General features: G+C 48.6%; 8 protein-coding genes across 8 annotated transcripts; 3 read left to right on the plus strand and 5 right to left on the minus strand.

Annotated features, from left to right (window-relative positions):
• Positions 1-1051: 1051 nt before the first annotated feature.
• On the plus strand, positions 1052-2572 carry LTR64_004043 (uncharacterized protein; the record flags this gene model as incomplete). Its single annotated transcript, XM_064898391.1, has 1 exon — positions 1052-2572. The coding sequence occupies one exon, from the start codon at positions 1052-1054 to the stop codon at positions 2570-2572; it is 1521 nt and encodes a 506-aa protein (XP_064754348.1).
• Positions 2573-2948: 376 nt separating this feature from the next.
• LTR64_004044 (uncharacterized protein) lies at positions 2949-4199 on the minus strand (the record flags this gene model as incomplete). Its single annotated transcript, XM_064898392.1, has 2 exons — positions 2949-3741; positions 3790-4199. The coding sequence occupies 2 exons, from the start codon at positions 4197-4199 to the stop codon at positions 2949-2951; spliced, it is 1203 nt and encodes a 400-aa protein (XP_064754349.1).
• A 2597-nt stretch (positions 4200-6796) lies between these two features.
• Positions 6797-7964, minus strand: LTR64_004045 (uncharacterized protein; the record flags this gene model as incomplete). The annotated part of the gene is made up of 2 exons (XM_064898393.1): positions 6797-7858; positions 7926-7964. The coding sequence occupies 2 exons, from the start codon at positions 7962-7964 to the stop codon at positions 6797-6799; spliced, it is 1101 nt and encodes a 366-aa protein (XP_064754350.1).
• A 532-nt stretch (positions 7965-8496) lies between these two features.
• On the plus strand, positions 8497-10026 carry LTR64_004046 (uncharacterized protein; the record flags this gene model as incomplete). Its single annotated transcript, XM_064898394.1, has 1 exon — positions 8497-10026. The coding sequence occupies one exon, from the start codon at positions 8497-8499 to the stop codon at positions 10024-10026; it is 1530 nt and encodes a 509-aa protein (XP_064754351.1).
• Positions 10027-11153: 1127 nt separating this feature from the next.
• Positions 11154-12070, minus strand: tbp1 (TATA-binding protein (TBP); the record flags this gene model as incomplete). Its single annotated transcript, XM_064898395.1, has 4 exons — positions 11154-11170; positions 11220-11634; positions 11684-11771; positions 11823-12070. The coding sequence occupies 4 exons, from the start codon at positions 12068-12070 to the stop codon at positions 11154-11156; spliced, it is 768 nt and encodes a 255-aa protein (XP_064754352.1).
• A 1637-nt stretch (positions 12071-13707) lies between these two features.
• LTR64_004048 (uncharacterized protein) lies at positions 13708-15030 on the plus strand (the record flags this gene model as incomplete). Its single annotated transcript, XM_064898396.1, has 1 exon — positions 13708-15030. One exon carries the CDS (start codon positions 13708-13710, stop codon positions 15028-15030), a length of 1323 nt encoding a protein of 440 aa, XP_064754353.1.
• A 2396-nt stretch (positions 15031-17426) lies between these two features.
• LTR64_004049 (uncharacterized protein) lies at positions 17427-19336 on the minus strand (the record flags this gene model as incomplete). The annotated part of the gene is made up of 2 exons (XM_064898397.1): positions 17427-19223; positions 19286-19336. The coding sequence occupies 2 exons, from the start codon at positions 19334-19336 to the stop codon at positions 17427-17429; spliced, it is 1848 nt and encodes a 615-aa protein (XP_064754354.1).
• A 337-nt stretch (positions 19337-19673) lies between these two features.
• On the minus strand, positions 19674-21254 carry LTR64_004050 (uncharacterized protein; the record flags this gene model as incomplete). Its single annotated transcript, XM_064898398.1, has 1 exon — positions 19674-21254. The coding sequence occupies one exon, from the start codon at positions 21252-21254 to the stop codon at positions 19674-19676; it is 1581 nt and encodes a 526-aa protein (XP_064754355.1).
• Between the last annotated feature and the right edge of the window lie 2214 nt (positions 21255-23468).

Genomic DNA, 23468 nt, shown 5'->3' on the forward strand with positions numbered 1-23468 from the left:
AGTAGTACGAACACTTTTTGAATCAACCTCTTCCTCTTCTCATCACCACCGCCAGCAACGATTAGTGCATAATCCAATGCTGCAATGGCCTTCGACAGTAACTGCTCACTTCGCTCACTCTCAAAGTCTGTTTCGTATTCTAGCTTCATTAGAAATCCTGCTGCTTTCAAAATACTTGCGTCAGTATAAAGCTTGAACCAGCAAGGTTTGACTGAGCTGTAAGGGAAAACATTAATACGACTTTTGGCGATCTCAAGAAGCTCATCGTGAGTCTTCTTTTCGCAGTCTCTGACATCTAGATCACATTCAGTATATACAGCTCGCCGAGCATCGACGTTGAGGTCAATGTTGATGAGTGCCAAGATACTATCCATGCAGGGTGTCAGGCTTCAGTTGTATGAACTATCGTCGTCGACCATGCGATGGTTTAGCACGTGTTCTCCAGCAAGTAAGTGAGCACATGAACTTCGTCAAAAAAGGAGATTATTGCTCATTCGCACAAGCTGTGACACGAATAGCGCAGATATCTCGCGTAGCCGCCTTTTTACCGCTAGCAGCTTCCATGCGAATTAATAGTTGAGTACTTCGATATACTTTCTCGGAACAATTATTTCATGAATATGATCCTTCAATCGTCCAGGCGAGCTGCCACTAGAACTCAAGTGCATTCGGAACAGGAACATTCCTGGTGCATTCAAAGTTCACGATGTATGATTACTCAGCAGTTGTGAAGCTTACCCCATCTCACGGCAGATCAGCGATACAGTTGATCGTCCCTGCTTGAGATGTGTACTACAACGCAGATTTGAGCTAAAGACTTGGCTTGTCAAGGCCTCTGCATTCTTTGCAATATACAACAAGACACTACATTGTCAACTGATGCAGAGCTCAGACGCCTTCAAGCCACAACTTAGGCAGATACACGTGGAATACGTCGGCTACAGATGGTGAGACAGGTTTGGACTACTAATACTCCGACTTCGCACACACATAGTTTCAGCACACCTTTCTTTGACGTGGCAAAGGGAAAAGCAAGCCTCGACAAGTCATAATGGGCTCAATCGGTCCAACGAGTACCCAAAAACGCAAAGTCCAAACCAGCGATGTCGAAAATCTCAAGGCTCTACTTTCCGACACCAACGCAAAGATTACACCTCCCAACGGTTCCGAGGACTACAAAGCAGCTATAGCACGATGGTCAATGGCAGCCGCTAAGCCCGCCGGGCTTGTTGTACAACCCTTAAGTGCAAAGCAAGTCGCCATTGTGGTCAAATATGCCAGCGAAAACAATATTGAACTTGCTGTCAAGGGCGGTGGTCACTCTACAGCAGGTGCATCCTCGACTGATGGTGGACTCTTGATCGTGCTGGAATCGTTGAGACAAGTCACTATTGAGGACTGGCCAGCTGAACCTGGTCAGAAAGTTTTTAGAATCGGAGGTGGTGCTAGCTGGGGCGATGTCGATAGAGAAGGTGTCAAGTACGGTCTACATACTGTCGGCGGTACAGTTGCTGATACTGGTGTTGGCGGCTTGACTTTGGGAGGTGGCTACGGCTGGCTGAGCGGACAGTACGGCTTGACTATCGATTGCCTGGTTGAGGTCGAGTGCGTCCTTGCGAATGGAGGCATCGTACGAGCAAGCGAGAAGGAGAATACAGACCTCTTCTGGGCTTTATGCGGTGCTGGTCAGAATTTCGGTGTCGCAACAGAATTTGTAATGCGAGCATATCCTCAAGGCGGAATGTGGATAGGTCTTGTCTTATTCGATACACAACCGCAAACCATTGAGAAAATCGTCAGTGTCATCAACGACAACTACACCCCAAATGCAGACGGCAGAACAAAGTTCAAAGGCCAGACCATGGGCGGTCTAGGATTCATATCACCTCCTCCTGCCAAAGGAAAGATCATGACCTTTGTCTCCATCGTCTTTAACGGCACCGAAGAACAAGGCAGAGCAGCATGGAAACCACTCTTCGACATCGGACCAGCCATGGACACAATGGCAATGCAGCCCTACCCCGTCGCCAACACCTTCCTGGCGCCCCCCATAGGTCTAAGAAGCAGCATGAAAGGCTCAAGTTTCCAGCTACCTCTACAACCCACCTTTGTCTCAGAAGTCCAGCAGATGTACACCGACTTCTTCACCGCAGACCCCGAAGACCGAGGCATCACACTCCTCATGTTCGAACTATACGACCCTTGGAAAAACATGCAATCTTCTCACGGATCCTTCGCCAATCGCGGCACACATATGAACGCGTTGATATGCCCGATATGGAAATCTGCAGAAAGTGACGCTCAGTGCCGCCAGTGGGCGAGGGATCTGAACGAAATGTTCAAGAAACAGCTCGTGAGTCAGGGTGTGGAGACTAGTGAAGGTGGTGCGGCTGGAGGAGTTGCGCCTAGGAGCAAGAAGGGTGGTGTGATGTTGTATGGAAACTATGATCAGTATGATGAGAGGAGTAGGGACATATTTGGAGATAATTATCCACGATTGCAGCGTCTCAAGGCGCAATATGATCCAGGAAATGTTTTTAATAAGTTGTTTCCCATATACCCAGAAGCCTAGATAGAATGAAATGGAAACATCTTTTCGTAAACGAATCGTGCATGAGGTTAGGTCAGCACAAGTCACGCAAACCCTACAACTATAACGTGAAAATGATCCCAATGCATGAAGGTGAACAATGAGCTTAATCCAGTCTATAGGTAAAACTCGCTACTTTATTTGTACATGGATATTAAACACTTTGCGCCTGCGCCTGGCAGCCCACTCCGTACCGTCGTCCTCAGCCAATCTAACGCTTCGTTAATCGTTTGGAATTCATGTGTCGAGCACCATCAGCTCGAGATCTCCATGTATGCAGGTTTTGTTTTGTGCAACGTCGAACGCTGTGGTGAGACAAAGCGTTCGACGTTTTGAGGCAGCAATGGCCAGCATGCTTTTAATAGTCGTCAAACATTTCGTCTAGCTCGTCAAAAGATGTGTGCTCTGGACTCTTGATGTTCCAGCTCGCTTCGTCGGTATCCATATCAACGTCGAGGATTTGTAAGTGCAAGTTATGCTTTGGGGCAATCACTGGACTGCTCATCATGTGCTTGTTGATCATGTTGTCTGGGACAGCTAGGCTGCCATGTGATCTGCCGAAGAGCTCGATCCCTGCTTCGTGGTCTGTTTTTGGTTTTGGCTCATCAACTTGATCCACAGAGCTAATCTGTAGCTGCGAGGTCTGTTGCATGAGTCTGTTTGCTCTGACGGCAGATGCGGTTTCAGTAAAGCCTCGCTCATCCGCTTCAAGACCTGGACTCGGAGCTCGATGCGAAGGTCTGGCTCTTGGCTGAATCACTGGCTCTCGGTGTAGACTCGCCTGACTGCTAAACGGCGAGTCTGGCGGAGCCGGAATAGATGTAGTGGTTTCGAGCTCGGGTGAGAAGAGCTCTATTTCTGGGCTTGGACTGAAGCGCATCCTCTCATTTCTCTCCATCGCCTCTTCATCTTCAACACTTGGATCACTGATCGACGGCGTCAACCTCTTTAAGAGTGGGATTGCTGGGGTAATGATATCGTCAGAATTACTGGGAAGCTCGCCACGAGCTTGTGTGGTGAGGAAGAAGAACACTTTTCGGGGGTGAACAGGTATCAACTCTTTCGCAATTGGACAAGGTGAGAGCGCAGTCCATGGTCTCTTCATATACTGTGTAAGCCGTGAGGATAATAAGGCAGCAGGGTTCGCAGAACTATTGAAGTTAGTAGAAGCTCACAACTAAGACAAGTTCAGTGCTTACTTTGCAATGTTCTGGTTCGTGGACAGTAACACTGTAGCGAGTTCCTTAATAAGATGCGGTCTGTTGCCTGTCTTTTCCAGCTGTTCGATGACTGAGATCACTACATCATCTTTGATTCCTTGCAAGTCAATCTTCCGGTACGTAACATCGTCAGGAGAGGGCGAGGCTGGTGGAGTGTGAGCAGCAACTCGTGGTTGTGATGTGGTGAGATCTACAGACGGAGTGCGTCGTGGTGAAGGAAGTGGCGACCCATGTTCGCGCTTGACTCGTTTGGCAGGCGGCGATTGGTTTGTCGACAGTTGCTCCGGCGTTTCTGGCTTCGAATTCGAGCGATGCGATCTCGAGCTGTTGGGCAGCTGTATACCTAACGAAGGCAAAGAAAGCGATTTCCGGCGGGTGTTGTAAGGCATGGTAGTTAAATGGGTATGTATTGCTGTGGTGCTAAAATATGTTCGAGGTGAAGTGAAAGGTTACATATGCACCGTAGTGTTGAAAGATGCTGTGAAATAATGTATGACTTCTCGCGCCTCAGCAGAGACCTGCAGGCAGCGAACAGAAAATGTGATGTAGACTAAACAGGGCTCAAGTCTCTAGCGGTGATTGGTGCTGGTAGCTACTTGGAATGTATGCAAATATGCAAGGTGCCGAGCATGGAGCAATCACAAGTAAAAGTCTGTACCGCGATCCTCACTTGGGATGTGGAACGACGTCGCCTCCTTGCGTAGTTTCGATCCACTAGGGATTCTTTTGGTGCGTTGAAGTGGCGGTAAGTTCAGTTACCAATCAGGCTGGGTGTATTCTGGATACGTGGCTGCTGCTGCCAGATGGCTTTGCCGTTGTCGTCGTTATCCAGCCTTTGTCTGTGCTTCCGCTCACGATATGGTGCCGCGGTCGTGGCGTTCAGCTTGCTTGCCTTCCGCAGTCGCCCAGAGACGGTTCGTAATCAGGAGAGTATATTTCGAGCTGGCTGATTTGACGTGTAGCTAGGCAGCTAAAGTCAAAAGGGACAAATAAAAAAAAGAAAAAGTTCGCTACCGGGTCTTTAGTGGCTAGCAAATCAGGCTCCTGATATTTGTGTAATAACTTGTCGGATCCGAGCCTGCTAAGAAAAGAGTCTAATGTTGTTTGTTGTGAAACGACTATCACTTCGGCTGGGAAGAAGAGAGTGTTTTGCCTCTACGAGGTTACGAGCAGAACTCCAGGTGCATGTAGGACAGAGTAGAATTATTCCAGTGAGGTCAGAAAAACGTTAATACAGAATTGCTGAAAAACGGTCATGATACTGCGATGGAGAAGGGACAGTTAATGGAGTATCTGGCATCCAATCGATGACTTGACCAGGATAAAGTGCAGTTCGATGGTGGAGCAAAACCCATGCGCCAGGGCATGGAAGCCATGGATGTGCATTCGAGCCAGGTGACAAAAGCCGAGATACTAATCATTGGCTGCATGGCACATTTACCAAGGTTCGCTGCCAGCTGTGAAGCACCGGTTCCGGGCTTCACCGACCAACCAACGGAAACATTCAAAAACAATCAAATGTGCCACTACTGGAAAGTTGAAAAATAGAGCCGCTGCATTCACGAAGAGCGTCCGAGTCAAGACCTAAAAAGCTGACTGCTCGCACCTTGACCGTATCCCAACTGAACTACCCGTCTGGTGTGTCGGGGGATGATTTTTTTTAGCTCATCCTTGGTCGCCTAGTGAAGTTGTTTCTAGCTTCATTCAGCCTAGAGTGCCCGTTCTAGTCAGACAAGCGAGCACTTCTGCTGTGGAGCAAAATCCGAGGCCGGATGCAACGCGCAGATTCCCTCTTTCCCTCTTTCCGTTCTTACCAAAAAATTTCCAATGTCTTCCGTCAGAGCTCGCTCGATGTCGCGTGTTGCCGTTTTGATACTTAGTCACAACTGATGAGAGGTTTTAATGGTCAGGCTGGACATAATCATACCGTAGAGCTTCAAGTCCTGGCTGTTGACTCTGCAAGAACGTCCCGACTCAGACTGTTTGTGTGATTGTGACTTCGAAGAGGACTGTTCGAGCGGGAGTCGTAAATCCGACAGCTGGAAAGCTGGCTCCGGAAATACTGACATTGGTGATCGATGCCATGCGACATAACATTGGTGCATTATCCTCTGAAGTTGAAAGATACGACAAGCCTGCCAGCATCTGGCCTATTCAGGCAAAGGTGGTGACACCACTTCTTCTGATAGCTGTACCATGTGTCTCCCTGCTCATGAGGTCGTACAGACACATTGCCATACTGGCGGATAGTTACACGGTGACTGTTTCGAAAGCTAGATACACGTCTGCTATTCTGCACTGTTCGTTGTGTTGCTGTACCGGTATGCCTCCGTCTATCCGGTATCGTTTGGTCGATGTTGCCCACCAGCTGTCAAAACAAAGATCGTCGCTATTGAGAGTTCACCTTCACTCGATGATCGAACTACCACATTGCTCGGAAAGACGCTTTGGGTTTAGTGCGCTGCAACGATGTGAGGTTCCATTTAATAGTGTTTGGCGCTATGCATCATGTTCACTGCAAACTTCAGGGATGAACGATTTCCATGGTTTGCTCAAGAATCCTTCAGGCGGTCTGTTGTGGTGAGGTTTCGTCATTTGATCATCGACGCTACACTTCTCGATAGCACAACAACACTTAGTAACCACCAGAAGAAGAACAGAAACGTCGTGATCTCGAAACCATGGGTTAGAGTGGGAAGTACATCATTGCTGCAGCCTGAAGTTCGAGGCGCCAAGTTTGGTTATTACTGCATTATGACAGTGCATACAAATTTATTACACTTTGATGCAGATGACGTCCTTCGCTTCGCATGTCTTTTCCTGCTCTTGCAGGACATATTAGCCGAGCGCCTGAGCTGAAGACCAAACTCGATTCTTCAAGTTCGACCGTAAAGCTTGACATCGAGCAGGCAAGATAAGCTTGACCATGGTTTGTTGGTTGCAGCACTGGTTGAAGACTGTAAGATTAGTGCTTGTCTCTGCAATTTCATCGCCAGAAAGTCGACCACCAACTCCTTGAGCCAGTCGTGGCTGGTGGCACAGGATCGAGCTGTTTCTTCTCATCTGGAGGTGGATCTGGGGCAGGGCGAAGCACTATTTCCCAAGTCGTCCCAAAGTGATACCTCTTAATCCTTTCAACCACAAGCCCGCTGTCCTCTACTATTTTGCCAATGTCTTTGTTGAACCAGCAGCCATATCGATCAGCGTGCATGGCTGCGGTGTTTTCTAGGTACTGGTTCAGCCAGCTTGCCCAGTCGTAACCACGACCATGCTCGAGCAGGAATATACGTCCTCCCTTTCCGTCTTCTTCCTCCTGCTTTCTGAATTTCTCAGGACTAGAATTGATAACATGCTCCCCCGGTTGTCTTACCAGGCGTCCTAGGTGTCTCAGGAAATCAACTGGCCTAGGCATAGAACATATGCCCATTGTTTGTACAATTGTATCATACCCTCCTGGTAGTCTAGGTATGACACCAGATAGACCGGCATCGCCCGTTATGAATTTTATTTCTCCTTGAAACTGGTCACCCTCTCTTTTTCGCTTTTGTTCAGTCTTCCACTTATTTTGTGCTCTATCGATCATTACTGGACTCTGATCATTAAACGTCAAGCTTGTGATCATGTGTCTTCTGTCTCTCCCGTAACTGCTGTCCTCACTTGCAGAATATGGTCGCGTATCGTACAAGTCCATGTTCCTGCCAGTACCAGCTGAGACTTCTAGTACATCGCCGTAGGCTTCACGTATGAGCCTACGTCGCTTTGCCTTCATCCACATAACCTTTTCTTGGCCTTCAACCTCGTAGTCGAAGTTGCGCTTTGCGTCCCACCACCTATCGGTCACATCCGCATTTTGCGACAGCTTGCTTGGGTTATGGTTGTATTCTCGTATGGAAATCTTGTATGTGGTATAAACATACACGATATAGGTGCCCAACACAGCCCCGAATAGTGAAACTCCCATCAAATAACGACGCACCGTCTTGGGGTCTTTAGCAGGGTCATGACGCTCGGCATTCTCACTCTTTCGATCGGGTGCCTTTGGTATGGTCTGTGGTGGTCGCACATTGTATCTGGGGCGTGTTGCTGCTGGGGGAGGTGGAGTGCTCAAGACAGACCTTTGCGAGCAGCATGCTGTCGATGCAATTGAACGACATCTTGCAAGCCCGATGTCTGAAGGAAGGAGAGGTCGACGCAGTACGCTTCGCGGCTGAGATCGTCTCTTCTCGGCGATCGCTCGTGCTAGGTGAGGGACTCGTGAGTTCATTAGCTTCATCACTTTCTCAAAGTCGAGGTGTTGTGTTGCCCCGTTCTGCGATCAAGGCTCAACCACTTGGAGGCGACGACATCCCATTTCATTCAAGACGGGTTGCCGCACTGATTGGCATCTTCTATGCGCGGTATGTAACTGGCAAGCTCAGCTGCATTTGACGAAGACGAGGCTCAACGGCTTCATCGCGCCTGCATGGACAAACTCGCGTGTCAAGCTCCACCTGGCTCGGGTCTCCAAATTTTTCTTCTTCAGATCGTTAATCTAGAGCTCTGCAGAGCCGTCCTGAGGCGGAGCAAAGCGCGATCAGGACTCAATGTGCCGTCCATTCAAGTAAACGCCTATATCTTCCAGAGAGCAAGGTAACAGGTAGGTCAATACCTTGATTGCAAACTATTTACAACTTGCAAATGCACACCATGGCTACAGCTAACGAAAGCGTGCCAAGGGACATACTGATTGTAGGAGCAGGAGTTTTTGGCTTGTCAACAGCACTATCACTGCTGAGTCGACCAGCTTACGATGCCTCCAGAATCACCATAATAGATTCAGCACTAGTGTTACCAAACCCTGTCGGCTCATCAGTTGATGCCTCCAGAATCATCAGAGCTGATTATGCTTCAATCCACTATGCAAAACTAGCATGTCTTGCACAAGAGCATTGGCGCGACCAGACCCCTTCTGGCTGGGGTGGTGAAGGTCGATATTCAGAGACGGGCTTCGTATTAACGGGCGACAAAGGTCAAGAAGCATACGTTTCTAGTGCCATGCATAACGTGCAAGACCTGGCCAGAGCAGGCCTTCCCATGGATATCTCCAAGATTCAGGAACTAAAGAATCGTGAAGAAATCCGAAAGGCTGCAGGTTTGCCAGGCGTTAGTGGCGACACAGGCTATGCGAACTGGAACTCTGGCTGGGCGGATGCTGAGAAGTCTGTGGCCCATACAATTCAACGAATTCAAACCCACTCGAATGCAAAGGACAGAATATCCATCAAGCCGGGCTACGAAGTGGCTCGTCTTATATTCTCGCCCGATAGCGGGCAATGTACAGGCGTGACTTGTAAAGATGGTACTTCCTTCACTGCCGATCTGACCATTTTAGCAACTGGAGCCTGGACACCGAGTCTCTTCAATCTTCAGAACCGCTGTCTCGCAACTGGTCAAGTCATCGCCTACCTCGAGCTCACTCAAGAAGAACAAAATTACCTTGAGAATACTCCTGTGGTAATCAATTTTGCAAAAGGTACTTTCGTAATCCCACCTCAACGGGGCGAACTCAAAGTCGCTCGCCACGGCTTTGGCTACCGCAATCCAATCACAGTCGAGCATCCATCCACAAAATCCAATGCTGAGCGACTATCCAAACACGGCGTGTCCGTACCACGGACAGACACAAACATACCAGTCGAAGCTGAAGTTGCTCTTCGAGACGCGCTCGCCGAACTGTTTCCGCCCAACGTCGATCCAGCCTGCCTCCCACCCGGCTGTCCAACCTCTCTGAGCACGGTTTCGACTCGGCCATTCACAAATACACGACTCTGCTGGTATACGGACACTCCCACTGGTGATTTTCTCATAGACTGGGCACCACTCCCTGCGTCTAAGAACTCAGAGAACACATCCCTCTTCCTCGCAACAGGCGGCAGTGGCCACGGCTTCAAGTTTCTTCCAGTCTTAGGCGACTACATCGTCGACGCAGTCGAAGGTCGTCTGGACCCAGTATATCGCAAGCTATGGGCCTGGCCAAGTAACGAGAAGCTAGAGAAGGAGTTTGGGCTGGCCGAGAGTGGGCAGGAGGCCATCGATGTCGTGTCTGGTACCAGCAAAGAGCTACATGCCTTCCACGAATGTAAGGACGGTAGTCGTGGAGGGCCGAAGGGGATGATCTTAGGCGAGGAGCTAAAGAAGGGAACAGCGGCTGTAAAGCCCCTGCAGGCGAAGTTGTGATTTGCTTGACGTTGGCATATATGTTTGAGATCCAGAACTGAAAGTATTGAAAACATAGGTCAAGCATAGCGACCTGACATAGTTGAAGCAGATATCTGAAACACTAGGTATCCTTACTAGTCTCATGGGTATGCACTTGATATCTACTGCTTGGTTGTATGCTTTTTAGTGTTGGTTCTTCATCTCGCGCATGAACCATCTCGATAATAGTCTTGCTACAGGTGGAAAGGACGCCTTGTATCGTCTGAAGCGTACTCCGTACCCGGACCAGGAAGTTTATTCACCCAAGCACCCGAGCTGAGAACACTTATTTTCCATACATTCATCTTGCTGCAATACTTCAGTACAGGAACCGACCAACATTCTGATGGATATAGGCAATGGAAAGAATTTACGCAGTAGAAAGAACTTCTTGTAGAGGACATTATATTCAGCTATGCTGTTCTCTGCACATATGATCGTGACTCAAGACCATGATGGCAGCAACGCCAGCACGGAAGCAGGTAGTTCCAGCCCACGCTCCAGTAGCAGCATTGCGTATGAGAAAATACTAGCTGTTCATAACAAATTCTGAGCCGACAACACCTCTCACCAGTCGCGTCATGCCCACTTGACGCAATCTGACAGGAAGTGTGCCAGCCACATGCCCTTCTTCTTCTATCGCCCCTGTACCAGTCTTTGAAAAGCAGTTGATCTGCCTTCGCTTTGTCCAATGGTGTAATGTTGTAACAGTAATAAATCGTAGAACGGTATTGATGGTCAATCAGCACCGACGATATGCCTCGACCGTGCGAACAGTCCTCTGTGAATTAATCACTTCCCCATCCATCTGATTGTTCTAAGGGGTATCGAACTCCGAAAACACAAACCCATAAAAGCTCCATCACAACTTTTGGTGGTGAAAAAGCCTGCTAAGAAGCAGCCGCCCTAACTTTAACGCCGTGCTATGCTCGTAAAATCGTAAACAAGTTGTAAGCAGGACTCGTGTAAGACCTTGCTACCTGACTACCATGAACGCGAACAGTTCAGGTGCCGGGCTGATGATTAAACCTCAACCAGTCGGCTGAAGCAATATAGTGTTGATACAGAACGATCAAGCAACATGCATGAATTCAAGATGGGGCATCCTAAACCTTTCTGAAGTCTATAGGGATAATTAGCAGTGACCTAAGTTAGCGAGAAGGAAGGCATACCTTGCAATGTTGGGTAGATCGTCTTGAAAGCTTGATAGATCTCTTCACGGACCTTGGCACCTGTAAGGACAATCTTGCCACTAACGAAAATCAATAGAACAATCTTGGGCTTGATCATTCGGTAGATTAGACCAGGGAACAACTCTGGCTCATAAGAGCTGAAAGGATGATGCTTGGCGGCAAGACCTTCAAGGCGAATAGGGAATTTGATATCGCAAGAGCCGACAATATTCTGAATCTTGAAGTCAGTGAACTTGGCATTAAAGCCCAGCTTCTGAATGATTCGAGCATATTTGCGGCTTGCGAGCTTCGAGTCGTCCTCGGACTTGGCACCAGTCACGACCATCTTGCCGGAAGCAAAGATGAGTGCGGTGGTCTTTGGCTCACGAATTCGCATGATGACAGCAGCAAATCGCTGGCCGTATGTCAGTATCAGCCGAAGACGTTCCTCGAAGCCAACATACCTTTGGATTGTACTCAGCGTTGCGAGCGTGCAAAGCGATAGTCTTCAAGTCAAGTCGGCAATCGAGATTTACGGTTGCGACAATATTTCTTGATCGTTGTTAACCTTTGCAGGTAACTGGAAGCAGAGACACTACTTACTGCAACGTAGGAGTAATCCCATAAACACCCGTCTCACTAGCATCACCAGGCGTAGCAGCAGGAGTTGCAGGAGTCACCCCGTCACCAGCTTGCTGGGTATTACCTTGCTGTTGGCTCACTTGTTGTCCATCTTTTTCAGAGGAAGGCGGCGTCATGTCTCCAGCTCCACCAGGATAGGACAGCGACGCAGGCGAAGTGAATGCTTTAGCCTGTTGAGCAGTAGAAGGATGCGTAGTGAGAGAATCCATATTGCAGATAGTCCGTCGCTTGTCGTGATCGAAGATCGCAAGACCGAATTTCTGGGAGAAAGTATGTGGTTCTGATCGAGAGGGAAAAGGTTAGATGGAAGTTCTAAATAGAGGTAACGGGAACAGTGATAATGGAGCGATCGTTGGAGAGGATACAGTGAAGCAGTACTGACGGTGAGACCGACGAGACTCTGCTGCACACTCGTTCGATACGCAGCGATGTACGTGGAAGTGCGGAAGAAGTGATTTGTATTTGGCTTGCGCGTACCAGAGAGTGGGAGAAAAACAATTGAATGTCTCCCCTACACAACTAAACTGTTTGCTTTCCGAGTGACTCTTTCCCAGCCTCGCGGGGTCCGATCACAATATGTGCAGGCAATGATCGAGCAGATCAGAGCCGTTGTTGAGAGATGGTGAGATAGGGTAATGTTCGGTGTAGAAGAAATGGGGAGGATAAAGATGATAGAGGTAGGCAGGCGCCTTTGACGTCGATGCCGGTTGTCTCGTAGAGAGCGGAGATCGCTGCAAACAGCGACGACGAGGCAAGAGCGACTTGTGTCAAAGCGTGGCTAGGCTTGTGATGAGACGAGACAGGCAACACAAACAGGAAAGTTTGCCGCCAGGAAATTGCCGGAAATAGCAGGAGAGACCGAAAAAGAACACTCATCTTTTGAGGTGCGGGACAGACGAGTTTTATAGGAATTTGGCTGCCTGAGTGGAGAAACACGTAATCACATTTATTGGTTAACTTTGTTATCTTGGCTAACGCCACCTTTCCGTGTGCGGTGGTTTTTTCAAGTTGCCCCACGAAACCCCTGACTGTTTACGCTCTTTGTGAAGCGATTGACACATTCACCGCATGGCAGTTCTGTCACCGTCAAGACATACTGTACAAGAGTAGGTGTATCTCGTTGACTGCCTCCACAGTTTGCTCGTCTCACTACCTGTTTGCAAGCAATGACGATTCAATGCAAGCTGTATGAAGCAAACATCGCGAGAGTCTCAACAGAAACCGGGCGTTCAATCTTGCCGCCACGCTATGACCATAATCGATTAGGACAGTTTGTCCTTTGCCGGCATTATCTCGCATCGTCTGTGCAATAAACAATTGTATAATCGTCTGCGATGAGCTCGATTACTGCACGCTTCACCAATGAGAGGATGGTAGTCGTTGCAGAATTCATGATGTTGTTACCAAAGATGACCGAAGGAAAAGGTTGAACAGGCAGCAGCGATAACAAAAGCTGGAAAATTAAAATCCTAACTGGCACATGTCAAAATTTCTCACAAGCTCCGCCAAGACAAACTAGTCGAATCTTCGTTTACGACACTTGTTTGCTTTAGTCAATGGTAAAAACCTTTCTTGCCATCGAAATTTCTACGAGTGCCTGTCTGCTGCAGCGTCATGTATCGCTTGAGAGCAAACACTTTCTTTCTCCTGGCACAAGTCAGTACAGAAAGACAACTTTGAGCAGGGAGATGTGGTCTATATCAGTGATTAGCAGTCCATGATCCCCAAATGCTGGATCCGCATAGTAGAGGAGGGCTTGTACTTCGGCATGCCTTTGGAGCTGCATGGCTGGTTAAAAATACAAATTCATGGTATTCCTTTTGTAAAGATCGTTCGCATTCTCAGTATGTCCATGATTGACGAAAAGCCTGCTCTTGCACCAAACGGCACTTGCACGATTTGCTTCGCGATAGGTCAGCCAAGGCGCAGTGTTGATCCCAAATCCAGTGGCTCACAATTAGACCCATTCCAAGCAAAGAAGTTGTTTTCGCATTCTGTTGTGACTTCCAGTTGCGACCTTGTGTGCGGTGGTATGGCACGAGGAGTCAAAAAGCTGCCGAAAGCAAACAGAAGCTCAACCACTACCTCGAATACGGCTGCCACAATCCCAAGCACATCTACTCCGTCTCTTCCTGCCCCATTCGTTCCAGCACCTGTAGCGCTGCTTGCTTTGACGAACACTCTACCTCGAAACCATGTCTTTCTTGTTCATCCTGAATCCAGCTTGCCGGGATTGAGAAAAAGATTGTTTCTCGTGCCTGTATTGCTCAATATAGTAATCGTGGCTGGTTTGTGCTGGCGTTTGTACTATGCTGTGCCTGTCTACCTCGAACAAATCAGCACAATTCTCGGATATCAAACTCCTTACTCGGTCAAGCCCAAGGCTCTAAGCTGGTCCGTCCTCTTCGAGATCATCGCATACAGGACGTTCTACTTGACCATAGACTACGCGCTCTTTGGGTTGCTCGGACGATGGCCATGGGAATTTCTGTTCGGAGACAGGTATGGGCGCCATACTAGTGCTTTCCACTGGAAATGGAGCGTAGGCTTCAACCGTGAGAAAGAACCGATTGTTCGCAGAGCAAGACGGTGGGACGCATCCATTTACCAAAGCGAAATCGAACGAAAGCATCAGGGAAAGCCAGAGAAGGAATGGACAAAGGAAGAGGAGTTGGCTGTCTATACAAAATGCTCGGATGCATTGAGACAATTTGTTACGATGAAGAATGCATTGTCTCTTTTGGACAAGGATTGGGACCTCGACTACCGGGCTATGGTTGACACGGCCGAGCTCATAGATGCTGCAAAGCTTACCTGGCCTGATCTCGATCATGTCGTTCTGGTTCCATGGCAGGGCAAGTGGTATTCGTGGTATCCTCATGGTGTATCGACCGCAATTTCAAGTGGTCAGCCAGCTAAGAAGCAAGATGAGAAGCTTGAGGAATTCAAGAAAGCGTTAATTGAGCTCAAATGTGAGGACATCTTCTATAGGTGGATCGAGATCGTACAATTCGAGACCTCTCAGCCTGCTGGCCTCACGCCTAACAAAAAGATGGAGATGGAACAAGAGCTGAAGAATATGCTAGAAGCACGAAACAAAGATTTTGCAAGCTTTTTGCAGGTGATTGGTGGCCTATCGAGTGTCCCTGGTTTAGGGATTGGCGGGTGAGAAGCAGAAAGAACATCCTTAACGTGGATTTTGGTCGTCCATCGAAGGCGATGTTCACTGTCATTCCAACAGAGACTCGACGGACACAATTACTTGGTCACCAAAGACGTGCAGACTTCCTATCCGACTCCAGATCGAGCATTCCAACGGATGCCGCAACAGCCAAGGTGGTTTGGAGTACTACACTGCTATCACTGTTTGTCCCGAGCAGGAAATCGTGTATGCGCAGGTTTATCGAGCATTCAGTTACACAAACACGGTCGAGATCGCGGCCTTGCTAAAAACAGAGCAATCCAAGTTCCTCGGAGGTTCATGCTTCTGTTGTATCTGCATGCAGGGCGGGTTGTACCCCAGAGGTATCTCCAACAAATTGTTTCACAACCCGGTCGATCGCTTTGTCAACAACCATATTCCGTGCGCAAGGCACATGACTGAGTACCACCTTGCCTTTGAGAATCAGTGGTTGTTGCGATCACTTATCTGTCATGTGTCTCGAGCTTCATGTCGGCAGGAAATTGACCATCTTACCCACCACTCATGGCAAGCGTCTGCCCTGGTAACGTTCCGCAAGCTGTCATGCATAGTTTTGCGTCATTGAGCTGTCCTTCTTGGTAGCAGTCACGATGTCGAACAAGTACATTCTTGTGGCAGTCCAGCAGGCTCATTCTAAGCATTCTCGACGTTATCCTATTTGCAGCATAGTGTAACCACGACAGGCAGTCCCTGACTATATGCAGGTATAGTGAGGCGCAGGTTAACTTCATGCTGGTCGCGGGCTCAGGTAGAAACAAAGGCTCCCTTCCCTTTGCGAGCTGCTGCTGCGTCGCTGTCTTCTAAGCACAAGAAGCAGCGCTTTGGTTTCGAGAGAGACGCTCCAAAATGAGAACCTCTGTCACATGGGTTGAAAGACCTTCGAGTCAACCTTGTTTGCGAATTTTCTCTCATCCCACACTCCTTCTACAACCTTAATATCGGTTCTTCGTGTGCCCGGTATCTTCCCACACACCCTGCTTCCTTCCTGCATCAAACAAGCAGACATACAGCATCCCCTACCAATCTTTCCAGCTCAAATCTATGCCATTGTGTGCTCCGAACAGTCAGAACGACTGCCAAAGCAATAGATTCTCGACAACATCACTAGAATGCCATTCCAAACACAGCCACATCTTACAAATCCTGACTTTCCAAATGAACACGTTCAATCCCAAGACCACTCGTCAGAATTTACTTCCCACGTAGAACTCCCAGGCTCTTTTTTCTATGCTGCAGAATTGCCCGGCTCACTTCCACCTCAGCAAAGTCGAGTTCATCCGGTGGACGAACGCTTCGATCAGCAGGAGCCCAGCCGTCAAGCAAGCAACTGTTCTGCCCTTGACACGGATGAGGCTCCACTGCACCTTCCCTCTCCTACTTCGGTCTCACGTACAGCTACACCACCGTCATCATACGAATCCGTCCTGCACGACCTATTCAGTGATGACCAATCAGCACTCGATGACCTCGATGACCTCGATGCATTAAACCGAGGCCAAGATGGCGATGATTGTCCCGATCATCAAACATCTACTTCGCTTCCTGACCACGATGATGAGCTGAGGGAAGCAGCAATGCAAAGCCACCGGAAGTCGTTGTCGTTATGTCAACAATCTCCCTGCGCGAGTACAACCGCTTACCACGAGTGTTCGATCTGTCACCAGCAAATACTCAACAGCTCAGGCCTACGGTATCGCAATCCCGGCCACATCGGCCTGTCACATTCCGGCACTTGCAAACCTCGAAGTCAAAAGAAACTCTTCGTTATCTCCTTCAGAAGCTCATGTCACGGACGAAACGGCCATACAGCAAAAACAACATCGTCCGACGAAAGTCTCACGCCAGACAACCTAGCAAGCAGCGAAGTGCTACAACATTGCTGCCACTGCGGCAAGCCCAGGAGACAATCCCTCCTAAATATTGACTCACGCGCGACTGGTTGCGATCTTCATGTTCACAGCCATTGCTGTCGAAAGCATGACTGCATTACTGGCACTGACTCCGGCTCTCACCGTTGCAAACACAGGCACTACTATGTCAACACCGTGCGAACTCACCGCTGTGTGTTCGGTAGCAAACACCACAACATATGTTCGTGGATCTAGCGATCACTGTCGACGTGTCGCGATGGAGCAGGACATTGTTACTGATTATGGTAGCGAGTACTTGCTTTTGTATATAGAAATTACGACTTACGATGATCTTAGCTAGCTAGTGAGTGAGCTTTACGTAATGATACCCTATCTGAAACTTCTACGATTATTGCCGCCCATGGGTACGTGCTCGAGTACAGACACATTGGTGATGCGCTCGTAATTTCTGTCCGCCATACCCTCGTTCTTCGATGCGTCAAGATATGGTTCCTACCACTTGTAATTGATTGTACTCTTGCGAATAGTGCATTCTCCGAGCTTGTCGTCGCGCACATGAGGATAGGCTAAAAAGTGTGCCTTAGCCGTATCAACTACTGCCGAACTCCTAGACTCTACTTCCCCAAACTTCACCTCCAGCGACCTCTGCCCAGTCGTGGCAGCACCAAACACGCATTTCCAGATCGACTCGACGTAGTTGCGGAGAACCTGTTCCCTGTTTATCCCACCGCTTGCTGATTCGACACTCTCGCTGGTGTTCCCATCTCTGCGAGCCCTCTTTCGAAGTGGTGAGTGAATAGCAGTTAGCTCGACTAGACTGCTGTGCGTGCTAGCAGGGCCAGTCGAAGACGCCAAGGTAGTGCGGCCATCGACTTCGTTGTTGTCCTCATCCTCAACTTCGTCCTCATCTTCGTCTTGATCTTCGTCCGAAGTGTCAAGTTCGTGGTGATGTAGACCAATGGAGGGATCATACGTGAGTTTTCCTTGCAGATATCGCGCTAGACCATTGTTGTCAAAGTATATCTGCAACTTCTGCAATGGTGGCGTAAAGTGTGATACAATTTCCAACACATCTAACGTTTCAGGCTGCGTTCGGAGGTCAAAGCCTAAATTTTCTTGATTCAGATCTAGCGTCAGACCAGAAAGTCTTGGACAAGCTGCACGTAGCGACTGTATCTGAGCCGCCGTCAGGGTCGTCCTTTCCGATCTCCCAAAGTCATAGCTCAGAGATGCTTGCTTTTCGTGAAGCTGCAGCGTCTTTAACGTCGCACCATGTCGGTTCAGCAACTCTTTTACGGTGAGTACACCTGACCAGGACCACAGACTGACTGTTTCTAGGGGTGAACAATTCAGCAGATACTCTTTAGCTGGGACAAAGATGGTATTGTCATTGTCGTGGAAATTGTTGCGCAACGTGGCGAAGTTCAATGACAAATGTTTGATATTTGGAAGCATGCTTGCTGCGCATGTGAAGTAATCGAGTCGAGTTATACCTCTGGAGAACTTATACGTTTCAAGTCGGCTGATATCAATATATGTGCTGAGTTCCTTCAGGCTCTCCTTGGACAATTGAAAACTAGATCCATCCAGCGTCAAGCTTTTTAATGACCTGCATTTGTGATCAGATGTGTCAGACTCAGGGAAAACGGACCTATCAGGAAGAAAGGCGTTGTCGTCGAGCACTAGCCCAGCGTATTCCAGTGATGGACTCCTCGAGACTATTGCCCTGAATGCGGCATGGTTATATGTGTTCGGAGCTTGGGAATGAGGGCGTAGTGGTGAACGGGCATGTCGGGTATCGAATTTTATATGTGTGAGGTTCGGAAAGTTGGCCAACGCTACTTCAGAAGGGTCCAAATAATCTAGGCCAGATTGGAAGCGCTTGTAGCACCATATCTTCAGTCGTGCTTTAGGATGGCTTATTTTCAGTGTCTCCAGTAAAGTGTGAGGAAGCGGTCCAGCGTTCCAAGTGAGACTTTTCAGACTCCTAATGCTTCGAATGAAGTTGTTGAAGGGCTCGAAACGTTCTGTGAACAACGTATAGCTCGACGGGATTGAGAAGTCAGGTCGTGTCTCCCAGGGCAGGTTGTATTCTACTCTCAAGTGACGAACATGGTTAATTGCTGAAGTTTTGGTCCACTTGTTCCGTCCATTGGCATCGAATGATTGGTGTATGCTGTTATGGAGGTAGAACACCTTCTGGCTGTGAAGCACCACCTTCATCGCTTCGTTAAAGTACTTGTTCACCTGAGCGAGCGGAACCAAGGTGCCTTCCACGGAATTGTAGACCTAGTCGATCAGTATCCTGTGGTTGAATCCCGGTATCGTTGACGATTTCTTGTAGCACTCACATATTGCAAGATGATTTGCAGAACTTCGAGTTCTATCTCGTCGAGTCGCATCGCGTAGATGTGTAACCAGGCGGAGAGTATTTGCAGAGGAAAGTTCAATTGGATTGACGAGGGCTGAGGAAGTGGTAATTGATGCCCAAGGCATCACAAAAACTAGGCAGTTAGTGAGTTGTGCCTGTCCTTAGGCATCCACATGCAATGCACGATCGTGCCTGCCAAACACACTTTGTTTTTCTTCTGCTCTCCTTTTCTGCTTCGGGATGAGTATAGAATGATCCGAAAACTCGTTGACATCTGCACTGGATCTCTATCATTCAATCATGACTACTTGGTCCTCGGCGCCCAAAGTGATTCAGTTGTCATGAAGAGCTTCTCCAGTCACAACATCCTAAGTGCTCGCAGGCTTGCTCATAGAAGTCTTCGTAGTATTGCCTTCAGACTCTGGAAGTTGCCCTGGTTTTTCATCGCTAACATGTGTGACATCCTCGTTGTTCCTTTCCTCTTTCAAGTGCCTGACTTTCATGTTCCAGCCGCCTTGATAGCCAAACCACCTGGAATCGTGAGGTCCCTTCACGAAGCAAAGCAACAGCCCAAACCCAACGAGAGCAATATTTACAGCTCCCGAGTGTACCCAGCCGCCACGTGCGTATACAGCGTTGCCTACTCCTGTGCCCATGAGTTGTCCGAAGAACACGCCAAGCATATATGCAGTATTGACACGATTTCGCTTTAGTGGCTCGACCGCATAGATACCAGTACGGTTGCCGATCTGAGACGTCTGCAGTCCTATATCTGTAAAGGCAGCCTGTAGAATAGGTCCAACGACACTTGACCTGCCAACGAAAGTTCCAATAATGCATCCTAGCAGGTTAATAATGGTTCCTACTATTACTCCAAATATAGGCTGACGTTTGTCCATGACCGTACGAGCGAAGACTGGTCCCATTGACATAGCACCAATGCCGATGAGTGCAAACAGACCGATGACTAAGCTATCGTACCTGTATGGCGGGCCAGCGAGCAGAAATGTAAGGGTAGTCCAGAAACTCGTGAATGCTGCTGATGAGAACAACCCGATGAGGCAGGACTGTGCCAGGACTGGGTGCTGAAATATCAGTCGTACAATATCCCAAAGCAGCCAAGGGTACGCCTTCATGGTAGAAAGCCAGTCTTCTTGAGGATTCGTGGAAGGATAGTCTGGCATAAAGAACCAGAGCAAGATGAGGACAATGTATTGTAGGCCAAACGCGATCCAGTAGATGTACCTCCACCCGATGTAGAGAGCCACAACGCCTGAAAGTAAGCGCGCGACAAGTATTCCCAGTAAAAGCCCGGACACAACGATCGATAGTGCCGTAGCCTTGCGGTCTTTCGGAGCGAGTTCCCCAACAAGCGGCATCATCAGTTGTGGCGTCACTGTCGTCAAGCCGGTCAAGAAAGTGAGAACAAGAAAGACTTGGAAGTTCGTGGTGATGCAGAGGCCGATCCACAACGTAGCAGTTATCCAAACCAACAACAGGATATACGGTCGTCGTCGGAGGAGGTCTCCAGGTGGGTTTAGAAGGAACAGACCGACAGCATATCCTGCTTGCGCGAGAGTCGGAATGTACGACGCCTCCTGGTCGGTAACATCAAAGTCGCGTGCAAACAAGTTCAGGATCGGGTGAGTATAGTATAGATTCGCGACTGTGATACAACCAGCACAGGCGAAGAGGACGTTGAGCCAGTTGGAAAACACAAGAGGCTGTTCAGGATCATAGCGACAACGAGCTGGAGTGTACGTTATGAAGGAGTATAGTCTCCTCCACGGTGCCCGTTGAACGTCGATACCATCGCGCTGGTCTTGTGCACTGCTGCTGTTGATGCCGTTTGTGAACGCAGAGTTCGTGCTCTGTCGATAATCGGTGTTGTTTGCTGTATCATGGTCATTGGGCAGACTTTGTCGACGTGTAATGTCTTGGCCTGTCATGCTTGTGTGGCATGGCAGCAGAGGAAAGGCTTCGAGCCAACAGAGTATCTGAGGAGAGCGCCATCATGTCGAGCACGATCGTCTTCTTCCGTTACTCGTGCCGATGATGCAGACTATCTTCACTAGTGGGTATAAGCAGCGAGCCAGTGATTGAATGGATGGTCGGCAGTAAAGATTGGAGGAGGTAGCAGCCGTTGGAGACACTGAAAAGAAAACCGAGGTCGGCGATGTGCCGGTCTGAGAAACTTGAACTCCAGGTTTGATCATCACGAACTTGATGTTCGCCAAAGCGACAGCTCTTTATCTGCAAACATACTTCTATTCCACGAGGCGCAATGAAGTACCCACGATAACGAGGCATCAATTATATGGAAAGGAGTACCATCCTGTCAAGTGCAAATCCGACGCTATACTGAAGGCTGCACAAAACCACCCAAGATCCAGTGAGCTTGCTCGCTATCACGGAATATCATGTTTCACCACGACCGAATTTGAGGATGATAAACTCCAACGTTCATTCTCAGTGTCTCAATCACGTCTGTGAAAGCATCAGCATCATCTTTCGTCTCGAACTTCAACATAAAAACACCGTCTGTTATATAGGGCCGGTATCGTCCAGAGAAGACATGTAAATTCAAATCAGGAAGAGCAATGGTCTTCTTGTCGGTGCGGCAGCACCAACCCAAATGCGAGATTAGGTGCGTTGTGAAAGCTGTCCAGACTGGCGTCCGATCGAGCTCTCCTGTGAACACTGATGCCTGTAGACGAATTGAGCCTGTGATTTTGTCGTGCCAAATCCGCAGTGCATGAGTAAAACCACTATCGACAATTCTCCCAGCAAATTCAGAGACATCGTCTCTCAGCTCATCATCGTGCACAGGAGGTGGCGGCTCCTTCGTTGATGAATCTTGTGACCGCATAGCGATGAACGTGTTTGCGAACAGTACCATTTTTTCAGTGACGGTGAACTTCATCGTGAGCCAAGGTTGAGGTTTACCACTTGATCTAGTCCGGCAGATCTTCAAGATAGGACCCTCTCGCCGTATGTGTAGCTCACTCAAGGGTAGACATCCGTACTCCGAGCTGCCACGACGATCACGATATAGCACAACAATTTTCGCACGATAATCTGTAGCACGACAGAACAGAGACACTCTGACGCCTTCGGGATATATGATAGTCAGCACAGAGTCATATGCCTGATTGGGGTAGGAGTGCTCTTTTAACCCTGGTATCTCATGGTACCTCGTCTCTTCATTGCTTCGGGGCAATTCTGTTGATGGAAAATTCTTGAATACTGACTTTGCCCAGTGATTCGGACTTGTTTCGAGGCTGAGCGCATTGCTGGAGACCTGACTAATAGACGAGATAGTGATTGCTGGTGACAAAGGAGGAGACGGTGCCCATGGTTTGTCGCGAAGTCTGGTTGCATCGGATGCTGAGCTAACAGAAGAGTCGTCAGGCGACATGGGTCTTTGACGTTCGTAAGACTTCGGCTGTCTCATTTCAGGGGACGTTGGTGGTTGCATTCTCTGAGAATTCCCTCGAGAAGGAGCTCGAGGGCGCAGTGCTAACTTCTTCTGCGAGGTTGATCTGGTGAGACTCGGAGATTTCGATTGACTCAAAAGTCTTTGCGGCCGCGGTGATCTTCTAGAGTGAATTCCTTTGATCTCGTGCTCTAACTTGTCAGCCGTAGGCGTGGATACATGTCTAGATATGCAGTTAGTACGGGTCTGGCTTCTTCTCCGTTGCTCAACATACGTCTCCATTGTCTTGGATAAACTGTCCAGAAATCGTCGATATCCTTCTAAAACATGATGAAGCTTCTTGCCTTTCGAGGACTCTTCTGCCTGTTCTGTGATTTCTTGCCAAGTAATTTGGTAATCTTCCACAGCATAACTTCTGCCTAATCGTCCCAACGAGAGCCAGACGTCGCCCAGTGTATATGTTACATCTTCGTGAACGTATCTCAGATTATCGTGAATCAAGTCAAGTCCAGCTCCTGTGTCGAGCTCGATTAGTTTGTTGATGTGTCGTAAAGCACAGCTTAAGGATGATAGTTCGGATATAGCTTTGTTAATGTTCTGGATAGCATCATGGTCTTCGCTGCAAGGACCTGTAAATGCAATCAGAGCATTCCTGATTTTCTCAGCCCTTTCGGCCTCCTCGACCAGTGTCATCTCGTCTATCAGTAGCTCAACATCTTCCTCAGGC

Source organism: Lithohypha guttulata, assembly GCF_036872675.1.
Source record: "Lithohypha guttulata strain CCFEE 5908 chromosome Unknown scaffold_3, whole genome shotgun sequence".
Classification (NCBI taxonomy): Eukaryota; Fungi; Ascomycota; class Eurotiomycetes; order Chaetothyriales; family Trichomeriaceae; genus Lithohypha; species Lithohypha guttulata.